A 16064-nucleotide genomic window follows, 5' to 3' on the forward strand; every position below is an offset into this window, starting at 1 on the left:
AAAAAAATTCTTATAAAAGGAAACAAACAAATTTTTAAAGAAAATCTTATAATTAATGACACAGGAAATATTTCTTTTATAAAATTGAGAGAAATATATCTTATTATTCAATTAAGATTCTTCTCATTCCAAAGATATAAAGAAACTTAAGATAGGCTGTACTCTCTCAAGTTTAAATTATTCCTGATACAAAAGAGTGACAATTTAAATTATTTATTGATGGTTCCCTTCATCTCTCTTTTGTCTACTATACATTTTAAGTTTTGTATGTTTAAACTAAGAAATGTAAAAAAAAAAATGTATGTGTGAAATCATTATAGGTTTCTTATTTGACCCTTTTTCGTTTTTACTTTACAAACAAATGTATGCGTAAATTAATTGAAAATTAATAAAAAAATAAGAGTATAATTGACTAAATAATCATTAATGTTATTTTGAACTTTAAAAATCATACATAATTAGAAATTAAAAAATCAGACAATTGTAAAAGAAAAAAAAAACAGACAGAGTATTTAATGGATAATATAACGTTAAAACTTAATGTAAAATGAATAATATAATATTGAGTAAATAAAATGTATTAAAAATTTGAAATTAAAATGTGTGTTTAATTAGATTAATGTTGCAATAAATTAACGAAATGCTTAATTTAGAAGGAAAAAAAAAGAAGATGAAGAAATTTCAATAAAAGCATAAAGACGAAGGTTATGTTGGGCAAAAGATTTAAGTTAGTTTTTTTATTAATAATTTTTAATATTCTTTGAAACGTTAAATTCTAATTTTTTATATTTTTTTTATTCTTAATATATTTATCAATTTTTTTATCTTTTTTAAAATAAATTATAATTTTATTAATTTTCAATTATTAACAATAAATTTTACTAAATATTTATAATTTAATAAGTTAATTTTTCAACTTTTAGCTATCGAGTTTTCGACTAATTTTGACGAACATAGCTACAATATAAACTCTATTAAAATTAAATGAGAAAAAACTTTAACCTCTTATTTTTCTTCTCATTTACTCTTAATTTGAATAATTTTCTTTCGTTTTTCGCTTTTCTTCCTCTTATTACTACTACTTAATTGTTTCAAAAATAAATTTGCCTTTAAATGCTCTTTCCACAATGATAAATGTAATTTGTTGGGAATGTGCGTGACTAGACACAAATCTAAGTAACCATCTACCACTCAAAAACCTAGATATACACTTAAATAAAGGATTTAAACTGTAAGCGTAGCATCTTATCCCAAAGAAACAAAACTAATGTACTTATACGGAAGGTTATCATTATCTTTCTTAGCATTAATTGCTTAATGATATAGTAGGAGTAATTATTGATAGGAATACGCAATCAAACACAATTTTTTCAACGATTAGTAGTACTTCCTTCCATCTCTATCATAAAAAAACATATTCCCGTCTCGTCTCGATTATAAAAAAAAATTAATTAATTTCATTAAATGATATTTTTTTATTAAAAAAATAAATATATTTTATTAGAACTTGATATCAAATAAAAAAAAATAGCCTTATTAAAATGAAAAATATTTTATAAAGAATCTCATTAAATAAAATACAAGTAAGTAATATTTACTTATATTTGAGAAAAAAAATAATAAATTTTTATTGTTTATATTCAAAATTGGAGGGAGTAGTTATTAAAAAAGTTACTGGCTAATTTTATTATATTGTGCTAATTCCAAAATAAAATGTTTTTTTCCTAAAATACTCTTTATTACTAAGGGGTCTAAGTTTTTGTTCTTAAATTACTTTTCATTATTAAAGGGATATAACTTGATTGAACATAATGAGTGTTATAATTTATAAATGTCGGTCTTGGATTCCTATAAATAAAAAATAATTGTCTTTTATTAGAATTGATATCAAACATTCAACACATCTTTGGCTCTTCTAAGAGAAATGTATTGGATTACGATTTTAAAGGATTTTAAAATATTTTTTTTATAAGAAAGTTATGTGGTATTCAATCAAAAATTTTAAATGGTATAAATAAGTCTTGTGGTATTTATTTAAGACTTTTAAGATTTTTTAAATGAGGGCAACAAAATCCAATGATATTCAATTAAGATTTTTTATAATTTATAAAAAGTATTTTGGTATTCAAAAATATACAAATTTTGATGGATTATTTTTTAAGAATGAATTTGATGAATTTCACCAAAGCTTTTAATATAAAACATCTATCAAACAATCTCACCCAAACCTTTAAAATTTTGCTAAACTCTTTTACTTTTTTTCTATTAGTTACTAAATTTACTTTTCTCTCATCACACATACATTATTCTCTTTAATATTCTTCAAGACATGTGTCATATATATTTTTTCTATTCTTTTCAAATAAAAGAATTATCAAATATACTCTTCTTTGTGCACTTTTTTATTTGTTTTCTAAATTAATGTTTGTCTTATATATTAAGATTAATCATTTTTTTCTTATACTGATTGTGTCAATTACTTGTTCAATGTAATATTTTTGTGACTTTCATCCTTAGTTTCATCATTCACATAACATAGTTGAGTATCCAAGCTTCAATGTCAAAGTCCTTATAAATCTATAAAGTTCTTTTATATCTTTTAAATTTTTATAATATAAATTTATTAAAATTTAAATTACAAAATCTTAATCCTAAAAGTCTTTTACAAAAATATGATAAATCATAATATTTCTACTTAAATTTTTAAAATTTACAAGATTTTTTATGTTAAAAAAGTCTTTTAAAATTCTAATCAAATACATCCATTAGAATTATATTTTTAATTTCTTTTTTTAGTATTATTAGAGTTGTATATTCAAACATGGTGTTCCATGAAAAAAAAAAGGTGTGTTAGGTAGCAAACAACGGTACGACAGTTCCTTTTTTTAAAAAAAAAACAGTATTGGTTTTTAAAAATATGTAAGAGAGAGAAATAAGAAAAAAGTGTAAAATAAAACAAGTGATATAATGTAATAAAAAGTGTATAAAAATATTGAAAAAAATGTTGCATAATCAATATTACTCTGGAGAAAATAGCTTGTCATCAGAAACTGCATATAAAATATCACATTTTTCTTGCACATAACATATTATATTATTGGATATTTATTTTGTAAGAAACTATTTATATTATTATATTGCAATAGTAGACATTTCTTAAGAGGGATGCAAAAAGTTTTCGTCTGTCATGCGGCCATCGTGGGACTTTTTCCCTTTTCCTAATCTTAATAAAAATAAGCTATGCAACTACTCAGTCCAAAATTGACTATACCCTTAAAGTGCATCTTTCAATTGTGATGGCCTTGCATTTACGAAGAACAAGACTGCCAACTTGCTAGTGGCTGACCTCTTTTTTTCATTTTCTATCAGTTTTTTTCAGAGAGAGTGTGGAAAATCAAAGACAAGCTAGAAAATAGAGGTGTTAAAGTGAGTCACGTTGACTCAGTATCCATTTACTATAATTTAGTGAATTATTACTCATCATCTGTACGCAGTTACGTTATCACAATTCAATGAAAAAAAATATGGACATCGTAAATTTTTCATCACCTGATAAAAATATTTATACTTTAATTTATTTAATTAGTGCTTTAAGCATTTGTCATAACAAAATTATTAAAGCTAAAATATAATTTTTTTTCACTCTATTTTCTTAAATTTGTGTTTTTATTTTTCCTATTTTTCAATTGAAACATTTTATTTTTTATTTTTAAAAAATTTGTAATTTTAGTCTCTCCTTTTTTATTGAGACATTTCATCCTCCACTTTTAACAAATTCACAATTTTAATTCTTATGATCAATTTTAAACGTTGATCTATATATGCTATAAATTTGACCGACAACTATTTTTTTATTTTCATGTGATAAATATTTTTCTCAAATATTTAATTTCTAAAAAACTTAATTTATTAAAAATAAAATTAAAAGAATGCATAGTCAATAAGCCTTAAATTGATTAAGGAGATTAAATTACAAATTTTGTAAAAGTAGCAAACGAAATATCTCAATTAAAATATAAGAAAATTGAAATTATGGATTTTTTAAGAGTAGAGAAAAAAATTCAGTTAAAAAAGTCAAAATTGCATTTTTGGTCCTTCAGCTTATCTCCAGTTTTGGATTTAGTCCTCTAGTAATTTAATTCACAAATTTGATCTCCCTATTTTGTAAAATCGTGCAATGTTGGTCCCCTAGACCACAATTGGACGTTGACCGTTAACAAGTGATGTTGACTGTCACGTGTCATGTTCTTATTGGATGATAACTGTCATGTGTCTGATTGGTCAATGAAAACAACAATTCATTTCATCTTTCATGGAGTTGACATTCAATCAAAACATGACACGTGACAGTTATCATCCAATAAGAACATGACATGTGACAGACAACATCACTTGTTAACGGTCAACGTCCAATTGTGACCTGTGGAATCAAACATTGCACGATTTTATAAAATAGGAAGATCAAATTTGTGAATTAAATTAATGGGGGGCCAAATTTGAAATTGGAGATAAATTGGGAGACAAAATTTATAATTTTGACATTAAAAAACAAAAAGAATAAAATGATTTTAAAAAATAAGGGAACAAAAATTATATTTTTAATCTATTATTAAAGGATATCTCACAAAAACCAAGAAGAAGACGAAAGACACTTTAGCCTAACATGAAAAGTTTTATTATCCCAACTTAACTCTTTTAAAAGCCCAAATAAACGGGCTTCTCTAAGCCCAATTGTATCAGCAGCAGCAAACACAGGCAAGTTAAAAAAACCAAAACTATACGGTTGTCAAATTAGTTTCTAAAATTAAATAAGTTCCTCAAATAAGAATTTATAAATATAAAGTAACTTATTAAGTTATCATAATAAATTCGTGATATGATTTAAAAAAATATTTTTTTATAGAAAAGAAAGTTGGAACAAAAAAATTTTAAAAAGAAAGATTAATTACTTTTCATAAATTTATTTGGGTGGGGCGCTCAGGTGATTATGTTATGACTCAATTGGACCTGCTGCGATGCAATAACTCCGTTTGGCCCATAGTATAATCAAGGAATATTTGAATTATAAAAATTACAATCAATATTTTAGTTAGGCCTAGACTAACTCCATTTGCCTGTATTATTTTTTTGTCCGTGAAATGGTGATAAGTTATAAAACATATATTATTTTAAATTATTTATTTTACACTATCAAATATTAATTTTATGCTGATATAGTTATTTCTAAAATGTATTACTTTTTTTGTTAGTCACCGTTTATTTGTTTTATCATACATAATATATTAAAATTATATCTTTTATTTAAATATGAACAGGGACGGATCCAAAATACATAAAAGGGAGCTGATTTTCTTTTAATTATCTAAATATTTAAGTTCTAACAAATAATAATTTCTACAAAAATATCTACTAGTTTATGTAACTTTTATTTTAAATAAAAAGAAAAAAGAAACGTAATAAAACTTTCTACCACAAAAAATAGAAAAAAAAGTCTATAATGCATGGGATATCGATTATTTTTAAAAATAAAGCAAATGTAGTAATTATTTCTTAAAATTCTTGTTGAGTGATGAAATAATCACCCAATATAGATAAATTAGATTGTTAAGTAGTTTGTATGGATTTTCTATCTACTCGTCAATTTTGTTTATTATTTTCCAATCTATTGAGATAGTAAATGAAATGAAAGAGCTGAACATCACTTCTATAGCTTAAATTAACAAAAATACACCTAGTATTACCATGCGCTAAAATATATTAATTGTCTTCATTTTGCCACTTAAATAGAAAAAAAATGTCTCCAAAAGATCATTGCTAAAGACTTCACAAATTACCGTTATATTAATTTTTTATTTTAAGTTTTGGTAGATACTGTGGTCTCACATATACAATAATAATCGAACAATACTTACCACAACAATCACACAATTTAAACGATGCACAAAGTTATTAGATATATTAATATTTTAAAGCTATCAATTTTTATAACAATAATATAATAGATATGTGTTTATAATATAATACAGCGTTTATATAATAATTTTGACACAGACCTTAATGCAAACTTTAGTATTATTTCAATATATCTTATTTTTTAATTGATTGGAGCAGTATATATAATACTCACCTTAAAGCTGTTCTCCTTACTAGTTAATGAACCAGCCAAGTGGCACTCGTTGGGCTTATAGAATGTTTTACCTATCACGTGAGATCACATGGGCCAGAGAGTACACGTGTTACCGGGGCTCACTTTCCAAAGTAAAAAATTCATGCAGATGCAATGCATGCATGACAAAACGGGCTCTGCATGGTTTATTACTCTGTTGATTATTATTATTATTATAAACATAGAAGACATATTGAAAACTATTTTTATCTATTGATAGATGTATATTTTGTATGTATTGCGATTTATTCATTATAATTAATATTTATATGCGTTTCTTTTTCAAAGAAATAAATATGCGGCTAAAAAAATTCTGTTGAAAAACCAAGTCCTTAATTTGCACGCAGTTCTGTTTGTTGGATCCATTAAGGCAATCTGTAAGAAACATATTTACCTATAATCACTATATATAACCATTAAGGCAATGTGTAACATGGTCACCCTGTGTAGTTTGGTTGAGAAACATTAAGTTACTACTGCAACAGAATTGGTCGGAAAATTCCTTAAACATTAACAAACACAAAGATAAACAAATAAAAATAAAAGAAGCTCTTGTCACTTGTTTGACAATTCTACCTTGCTTGCCCCATTCACATGATTCACAAAAAGTTGATCAGACTTGTAAATTGCACTATGCATTTTTGCAAATTAATTATAATGTACCTGTCTCTCACTTTGCTTTGATCGCGCGATTCTTTATCAACGTGGCGTAATATCTACACTTAATCACCCTTCATGTACTTCCCGTTGTTTTAGCTCCTTTCTCCCATAGAAAAGCCACTTTCGAAACCTTAGAAGTCTCTGTGTAATCTGTTTTTAACCTTACCATGTTCATTCTATTAATATTATTCCGTGTTTCATTTAATTATAATTTAAGCAAGAAGTAAAATAAAACGGATTTTCCTTCGTAAACAATTTTAAAATGGCCTTTTGGTACGAATGCTTTTGTTAAGAAAAAAACCCACTCTTCAATTCTGACTAGAGGTAGGCTATTGCGAAACCAACAACTCATGATATACAGACCTTAATATATATTTTGAATTTATTTAAATTGTGGGTTTTTTAGTCCGCACTGCGTAACTCGCGGGTTAAATGGATTTTACCCGTGGGCTTTGCGGATCCTTGTGGGCCTTTTATATTTTAATATAAAAATATATATTATACTAATAAATAAGGAGTGTAAATAAAATTTTAAAAAAATCAAGTATTTTCTATCTGATCTAATAATTGATGAATGGTGATATAATATTTTTAATTCAGTATAAAATTATATATTAAATAAACATAATGTAAAAAAATGTTTTTTTGGGAGCTTAAGTCGTAAATTATGTTACCATTTTAGACAAATAATTTTTCTAATTAGATAATTTGTAGTTAATTTTTAAAATGATTTGAAATTGATCAAAATTTATATTTTATTTTGAAAAAAAACTTTATCAAATAATATATTTTTTCTTCTTAGTCTTCATAATTAATTTGACTTGTTGATTTTCTGGAAATAAAGAAATTACTTTTTTTTGTCAAATAAAACTCGTTAAACATGCAGACTATCCAAGATGGGTGCGGACTTGAGAAAATAAGCCCATTAAAAATACGGACTTTACATAGCGGGCTTTCCAGTTGCAGGCTTTGCGGGACAAACTTACTCCTTTGCCCACTGAAAAGATAATAAAACTTGTATAGTAAAATAGTAATAAATATTAAATAATTAAATTAAATACTACTACTATATATAATTTGGCATCATCAGGATTCAGGAGTGCACGTGCGCTCTGGACGCGTGTCGTAATCTAGTGGCCACTACGGTCAACCATTTCAGCGGATCAACGGCTAAGATTCGTTTAGAAAATTACGTATGTTTAGCCATCACCATTAACCACCGGATACATAAAGGGTGATCGATGAACACTTTTAAAGAAGTGAGGGCTGATTCAGCGAACTTTCTTTCCACACTCAAACCTTCTCAAAGTCTCATCAATTCAAAACTATGAGAGCTTCTCTCATCCGAACCGGCTCCGTGCCGGTCCAGAACACGCTCCTCCCCGCTTCACCGCGAGTCTCACTCACGCGCCAAGCCTCCTTCGCCGCCGCCGACAAGAGTCTCGCTCATTCTCCCAGGCTTTCCATGCATTCTTCCCACTCCAACCCCCGCAGATTCTCGTCGGAGCGCGACGGCGAGAATTTCGGCGTTCGCCGGGATCTGAACCGAACCGGATCGCGCTCGTTCCCGCCGATCGTGCCTCACGAAGAGGAATTCCTCTCCGACGCCGCTCCGCGCAAGCTCGGAATCCGGCCGGAGGATCTACGATTCGGAGGTGGAGACGGCGGCGATAACGGTGGAACATGTCTCACCGGCGGAAACGGCCGCGAATGGATGAAAATCGGCGCGTACTACGAGGAAATGTTGAGGTCAAATCCGACGGACGCGCTTCTGCTGAGAAACTACGGCAAATTTCTTCACGAGGTGCGTCAAACCGTTCCTCAAACAAACCAAAACCGTTGAATCATTCGATAAGAAAGAAAAAAAAAAGAGTGAACGATTTGAAATTTTGACAGGTGGAGAAAGACACGGCGAGAGCAGAGGAATATTACGGAAGAGCGATTCTCGCGAACCCTGGCGATGGCGAATTGCTTTCTCTCTACGGAACGCTTATTTGGGAAACGCAGAGGGACGAAGACAGAGCCAAATCTTACTTTGACCAAGCCATTCACGCCGCTCCTAATGATTGGTATGATACTAATCAATCTCACATTTTAGCCAAACACAGAATAACGATAATAATTAATAATTGTTTCTATTATTATTTTACTATGCAGTACGGTTCTGGGATCGTATGCGCACTTCATGTGGGAAGCGGAGGAGGAAGAAGAAGTTGTTAACGGAGGAGTGACGGAGATAACGGCGACGGAGATGATCGCTGCTTTTTAATTAATGTAGTTAACTTATTAGGGGGTTCAAGAATATGCCACATGCGTGTTATATTTCTAATTGGCGTTACACGAATGAAAAGTAACTCATATACATTTTTTAGACAATTTTATTTTTCATTAGTTTATTTTTTTAACAAATATTTCACTACTTTTTATTAGTTACTTCCTTTTCCTTATTTTGTTTAACTTCTAAACTCTTTTTCTTTCTTTTATTTTATTTTTATTTAAAATAGATAGAGAGACAGAGTGACTCTCTTCCCTTAGTTATAATAATTTATACTTATATATAAAGAGATGTAACTTTGTGTAATTATTTTGTTGTTTGTATTTTTTAGATTATTTTATCATTAATTATATTAAAGTAGTAACAATAACTATTCTTCTTTAATCTTTATTTTTTTTGGAATTTTTTGGTGGTTTTACTTTCTTCCTCACTTGTATCTCAATAAATTAATTTCTACCGCAATAACAGAGCAGTATACATATTAAAATTGATCCATTAACTAAGATTGGAAAATCACTCCCTCTCCACTATTTCATTTATATTTCTTCTTTCATTATGATTTGTCCAACTATCAGAAAAATTATCTATTTATAGGAGACCAAAAAATTGAGAATGGAAATTAAAGGATTTGGGGAACCGTTATTACGGATGATGTAACAATGATACAAAATCTAAAGGAATTAGGGTCTTTTTTTTCAATTCATTCTTATACATTTTTCTATATTTTATTTCATTTACTTGTTACTAAGTATTGCTTGATTAATTTAACTTATCAGATCTTTCATGCGATATGTAGTTGAATGTCAACGAACAAGAAAACTATTTATGAAAAAAATGAGAGAAATAATATTTTTTTAAAGTTAAGATTATTGTAATTTTCCTGTAACAATTAAATATTTTTAGTTTTAATTTTGCTATCCAAGTGTGTATTGAAAAAAATTCATAAATTATAATTAAAAATTATTGTAATATATTAATTTTTGACGTAACAATACAATAGTAATGTTCTCGTTTGTTTGATGTATCTAACCAACCGTAAGCTACAAAAAAAGGCCATACACTAGAAGATGAGAGACTGAACTGAAAGCGAAACCCTCTGTGTGTCCTTTTCGTTCCTTCTTGTTCCTTCTACAGCCTGTGCCATGTAATTGTAACTTGTTTGTACATGTAACTCTTTGCGGTATTATGATGATATTATTAGTCTACCGAGTTGTAAAGTTTTGTTAATGCAGTCCTAATTTTCCTTACTTACCACTTAATCTTGGTTGCTCATTAATTAATTGCATCGATTCAATGTAGATAGATTATTGGTGTACGTGGCGTTCTTGTTGTTCTGGATTTTATAAACCAGCTAAATCGCTTTTTGTAGCTAAGGTTAATTTGTCCGGAATCTGTTTCTGTCATGGGTTGAGATAAGTGTTTTTAGTTGGTAACCAAGAATAAGTTTAACGTTTTGGCTAATCACTTTCATCAACTGTAATCAGTTTTTATGCAGTTTCCGTCTCTAAATTGCAACCTCAAGTAGACTATACTCTATATATAGTTGGAGTCACCGCAACTAAGATATTGTGATCGTTTTGACATTGGTCTAAAGACGCTTTGATAAGTTAAAAATAAAAGGTGTTTATAAATTATCTTTGACATACGGGAACAATACTGAAAAGCTCTTATTTCTGTTCGCCAAACTGCTCTACAATGGGAAAGCATGGATTCTGCTGTTAAAAAGATAGTAACTAGGGTTAATTCCTATTTATTGTTTGGAACATATTTAGCGTGCGTAATTACAACTTGCAAGTGCTTTTTTGAGATACAAATCCAAATTAATTTTGGATTAGGCTTTCAAGCTGCTTAGCTAGTATAGAGACAGCAATATGCCTATCAAATAGATTAAATCGGACCTACCATTTCTACAATTGAACAGAAAAAACATCTAATCAAACTACAGTGATTAAGTAATTTTATACGACCATGCTGACCTTTTAGAAAAATATCTGACCAATTCAGCATTCCTCTCATTGCAGCTACAGTAAATTAATTATATATTGCTGACTGACCTTTTAGATAAATAAATATCTGCCTCTGTGTATTAGGTTTCTCAATTCATCCCTCCTTTCATTGCAGCTACACTAGATTAACTAAGTAAGGAAAATGTTGTACGTAACCTCTACTTTTTAGTGCATGAAAAAAACAAACGAGATAGAAAGAACAAATAAAGGACACGAAAATGATAAATATAACAAATAAAGACATAAAAACTAAAACGAGATGAGAAAAAGAATGGGATGGATGAATGTGAGATAAAGACGAAATAACTAGGTATAAAATGAAATTAAAAATAAATCACTAATTTATTAGTCTATTAAGTATATTTTTTCTCTTATTTAGTCCCCAGATAAAATTCTATAAAATATTTATCAATTTAGTCTATCAATTGATGACATTTTACTAACTTTCAGATTCTAATTTAAAGAATTTTCAATATATAAAAACTATTTATCATAATTTCTAATATTTTTTTAAGTATTATTTTACGATGTATTTAACTATTTAAGAAAGAAAGTAAGATTTTGTTAAAAAACTAATTATATCGACCTTTTAGAAAAATATCTGCCTTTGTCTTTATCAATTCAGCTCAGCTCCCTTTTTATTGCAGACAAAAATAATGTGAGCCACAACCTATGATTCATGGATACGGATACTAAATTTCCTAAAAATTTAGGGTAATCGGGAGATTTTCTAAAAAATTAGGGTAATACAAATTCTTAAAAAAATAATAAAATATGTATATATTAACAATAGAATTTAATATAAGTGGGATTATATTTTATAAATGATGAAAAAACAAATATAAGCATAATTTATAATATAAAACGATTTTAGATTCTTCAAAAAAGCATCTATTAATAAATAAATGTTCGACTAAAATTTATGACACTTAAGCATAATCATGATATCACACATAAAAGTTTTAATTTCATATTTTTTTTCACAATAAATGAAAAGAAATATCTCCAAATCTGGTTCATAAAAAAAATCAGCAATTTCAATCTTGGATCTCATTTATTTCCGCCAATATTTTACATTTAGTGCTCATTCTCTTTATAATTCTTACTCTTTTTTATAAAAGGATAATATTTTTAATTATTGAACTTGGATACGTAATCAATATTTACCAAAAAAAGTATCCATTTTTTCTTTGAAGTCTTTTTTGGGCAGGTATCCGTACCCGTACGTGTAAGACATGATTTTAGCCGTACCTATGCTTTTAAGAGTACCATGCTTCAGAGGCCACAACATAAATTACTATGATTATCCGGTCTTTTAATTCGTCGCATATCATTTCCAGTGGGGAAAGGGAATGCTATATTTCAATTGTCCAATTTAATGGATGACAGCATACACACACTGTTTTATTTCACTTGTCTGATGCCATTTGATAATATAATTGAAGAAAAACACGAACATAACCAATTGGGATGAGTGTTTACTCGGTTTTTGAAAATTCGTTTTTGTGATTTTTTTTTATTTCAGAAGTTATTTTTTAACAGCTTGATTTTCTTTTTACAATAACACAGTTCAGTCTCTCATTTTTCAAGTTACAATTGCGTAGAGCACTTTTATGTTTAACGTGAGAGAGAAAATCAACATGTTGTGTATTATATTCATAGTAAGTAAATTTGCCCAAAGAAGTAAAAAACTCCAACTCAAACACCACTTGGTGTAAACTTTAACATTACCTTAGGTTAAAAGAGGTGGTAAACAAAATTGATAAACTCATTTTTAGTAAGATTTTCTTTTTCAATCATATTTTTCTATTCACAATACTCAAATTCAATATTTTACTCAAATGAATTAAAGTAAGTTTTACAATATGGATAACATATTAATAACACTGTTTTTTTAAAACCAATAACATAACATTAAAAAAATGTGTTCAAGTTAAGTAGGACTATCATAGATAATATAGTTACTCCCGTGACAAACAATGATAAAATTAGGTCTTGCATGATTAATTTATCTTTTCCATTAAAGCGAACAAAATAAAATTCAATGAAAAAAATAAAAAAATAATAATTTATTTGAAACATTTGTTTCAATAGGGTTATAGAGATTTTTACAAATCTGGGCCAACTCTTGACCCAACCCAACCAAATTATATTTATTTGGATTCTTTAAGTATTTGAGTTGGATCTGACTTAAACCAATCAAGACATAATCATACATGGGTAGAATAATAGATTTTTTTTTCTTCACCCAAACCTACCCGACCTAACTTATATCATATAATTAAATTAATTATTAAATAGAAAATACATTAATTTTTAGTTCATATAATTTATTAAATCAAATCACTCGTAATTTTATTAATTTTTTTTTTTATTTTTGTCTTAATTTTATTTATGTTTTCTCATGCTAATATAATATTTTATTTTTATATAAAATAAAATATTATATTAGTATTGAAATCATAAATTCTTTAGTCAAATATTGACACAATTTGATATTTTTTTGGTTTATTTAGTCATCATATACTTACAAACAATTTGACAAAAATCAATTATTATTCTAAAAAAATAATTTTTACAAAATAAGAAATAATTTTTAAAAGATTAAAACCCGATTAACCCAACCTCACCCAATCTGTTTATGACTAGGTTAAAGTGGATCAGGTATGTAAAAAAATAAAAATCATAAACTCAATCTAACCCGTGATCGGTTGAGTGACGAGTTTAGTCAAATTCAACCCAATTCAACCCATGAACAACTTTATGTTTCAAGGTATCATGTTATATTTCCGGGAATCATATTTCGAGAAACATTATGACTAACCCACAACAATATATCTTTTCATTTAATATATTTTTAAAAAAAATATATTTTTAAGGGCCAACTCATTTACTTAAAAGAAAAGGTTGGTATGATTTATTTGCTTAAACCTACCATCATTGATTTAGGCAATTGATATATTAAAAGAGTAATTAAGATAGTTAATATCATGATTTAAAGATTCAATTGTTTTTTTAAATGTTGAATATGCAAATAATATATTTACATCGATATTTATCTATATATTATATAAAACAGAGTTACTGACTTTGTATGTTTGCACATGTGTGAAATTAGCTCGTGTGTAATTAATTTATTTATTTATTGTTAAAACAAACAAAATAAAATTCAATCAAAGCATGGAAAAAAAAGGAATGAATTAACTTATTTAGAATGTTTATTTCAAAGTTTCATGTTATATTTTTAGGAATCACATTCTGGGAAATATTATGATTACCCTATAATAATATATCTTCTCATTTAATAATTTTTTTAAAAAAGAATTAGTATTAAGAACAAATTCATTTACTTAAAAAATGTTGATATTGTTTATTTGCTTAAATCTATCATACTTGATTTAAACAATTGATATATTAAAAGAATAATTAAGATAATTAATATATTCAAGTTGTTAATTAAGATAATTAATATTCTATCTGTTTTAAAATATAAGTCATTTAAAGTTATTACACATGCATTAAGAAAAATAATTAATTTGTTGAATTTATTAAAATACTCTTTTATGTCTAATTAAATAGTACTTTTACTCATTTACTCTTACTACACAAAATTCTCATTAATAATAACAAATTTTTATACAAACTTATGGACTAAGATCTTTTCACTTCACCTAATTAATTAAAAAGTATCCATTATCTTGTGCCAGATATGAAAAAACAAATGGTTTTTAGAATTGATCAATGATATAAATGCATGAGTAAATACTAATGACTTAAAAAAATGAGTTTAAAAAATTCGTTGTATTAATGCATGAACTATTGATTGAGAGTAATTTTTGAAAATATATTTAATGTAGTATTGATTTTGTAAAATAACTTATATTTTGGAACAATTCTTTTTATTCTCTAAAACGACTTATATTTTGGAACAAAGAAAGTATTACTATTTAAAGATTCAATTATCATTTTTTTAAAAATATTGAATATACATCATAAATAATATAAGGGCAAGACAAATCATTTTTTATTCTATTTATTTATTAACGAGGTGTGAGTAGATAATAATCTAAACTTACAAGTATTTGTAATTTGAAATTACTTAAATAACTTTAATTAATTGTATATAAGTTAAGTTCTTCTAATATAGTTTTAGTATAAATATAAAAATTCAAAATCATTTATTTTTAATATAAATATATGTTTTAAAAATATTTTTTCAATATAACAATATGTTTCAATTTTTTTGTTTTTAATTTAATTTCTTATTGATACATATAAATATACTTACAAGCATACACATACTCATGCACGCACATAAAAACGCACCAACACAAAGATAAATATATATTTAAAATAAAAAGACATTACAAATATATTAAAAATTACAATAATAAAAAAATTTGTAAATTATAAACTTAAGATCAGACACAGTTAAGTTAAAAGTTTAAACAACTTTAAAAATATTTTATTTAATACATGTTTAATATAGTTTATTTCAAGGGAGTAATTACTATTTTTAGGGTTTAGGGTTTATTTCAAGGAAATAATTACTATGTTTACAATTTGTTTAGTTTTGATTAAAAAAATACTATTTTTAATTTTTTATTAGGCAACTATTTGTAGTATTTAAAATATTAAAAAATAATTATAATTTTGTAGATTTTATGATTCTCAATCACACTCATTAAACTTGTCATTGTTGTTTTGCTATTGATGCTTAATTGCACAGGAGCATGAGTGCTGTAAACGCCTTTACCGAAAAATATGATATTTGTAAGTTGTAACTAATTTTTTTTTATGTTATTTCAAACTCATTATAATAATTAAATTATCATTTATCAATATCAATTCACACAAACATATGACACACAAATTAATAGCCTGTTATTAATTTTTGTTAATAACATGGATTGCTAATGTAAAAAAATTAATTTTATTAAACAATAAAATTAAATTT

General features: G+C 26.6%; 1 protein-coding gene across 1 annotated transcript; it reads left to right on the forward strand.

The window, feature by feature from the left end:
- The first annotated feature begins 8061 nt into the window (after positions 1 to 8061).
- Positions 8062 to 9245, forward strand: LOC114367042. Its single transcript, XM_028324126.1, has 3 exons — positions 8062 to 8630; positions 8723 to 8895; positions 8984 to 9245. The coding sequence occupies exons 1-3, from the start codon at positions 8154 to 8156 to the stop codon at positions 9093 to 9095; spliced, it is 762 nt and encodes a 253-aa protein (XP_028179927.1). The 5' UTR covers positions 8062 to 8153; the 3' UTR covers positions 9096 to 9245.
- The last annotated feature ends 6819 nt before the right edge of the window (positions 9246 to 16064 follow it).

This window comes from Glycine soja, chromosome 9, assembly GCF_004193775.1.
Source record: "Glycine soja cultivar W05 chromosome 9, ASM419377v2, whole genome shotgun sequence".
Classification (NCBI taxonomy): domain Eukaryota; kingdom Viridiplantae; phylum Streptophyta; class Magnoliopsida; order Fabales; family Fabaceae; genus Glycine; species Glycine soja.

What these genes read in the sequence shown, in the direction of transcription:
- LOC114367042 (XM_028324126.1), top strand. Translation starts at nt 8,154, where the DNA reads ATGAGAGCTTCTCTCATCCGAACCGGCTCCGTGCCGGTCCAGAACACG. An exon ending in ACGGCAAATTTCTTCACGAG is followed by an intron (nt 8,631 to 8,722) that starts GTGCGTCAAACC and finishes AAATTTTGACAG; the next exon opens with GTGGAGAAAGACACGGCGAG. An exon ending in CACGCCGCTCCTAATGATTG is followed by an intron (nt 8,896 to 8,983) that starts GTATGATACTAA and finishes TTTACTATGCAG; the next exon opens with TACGGTTCTGGGATCGTATG.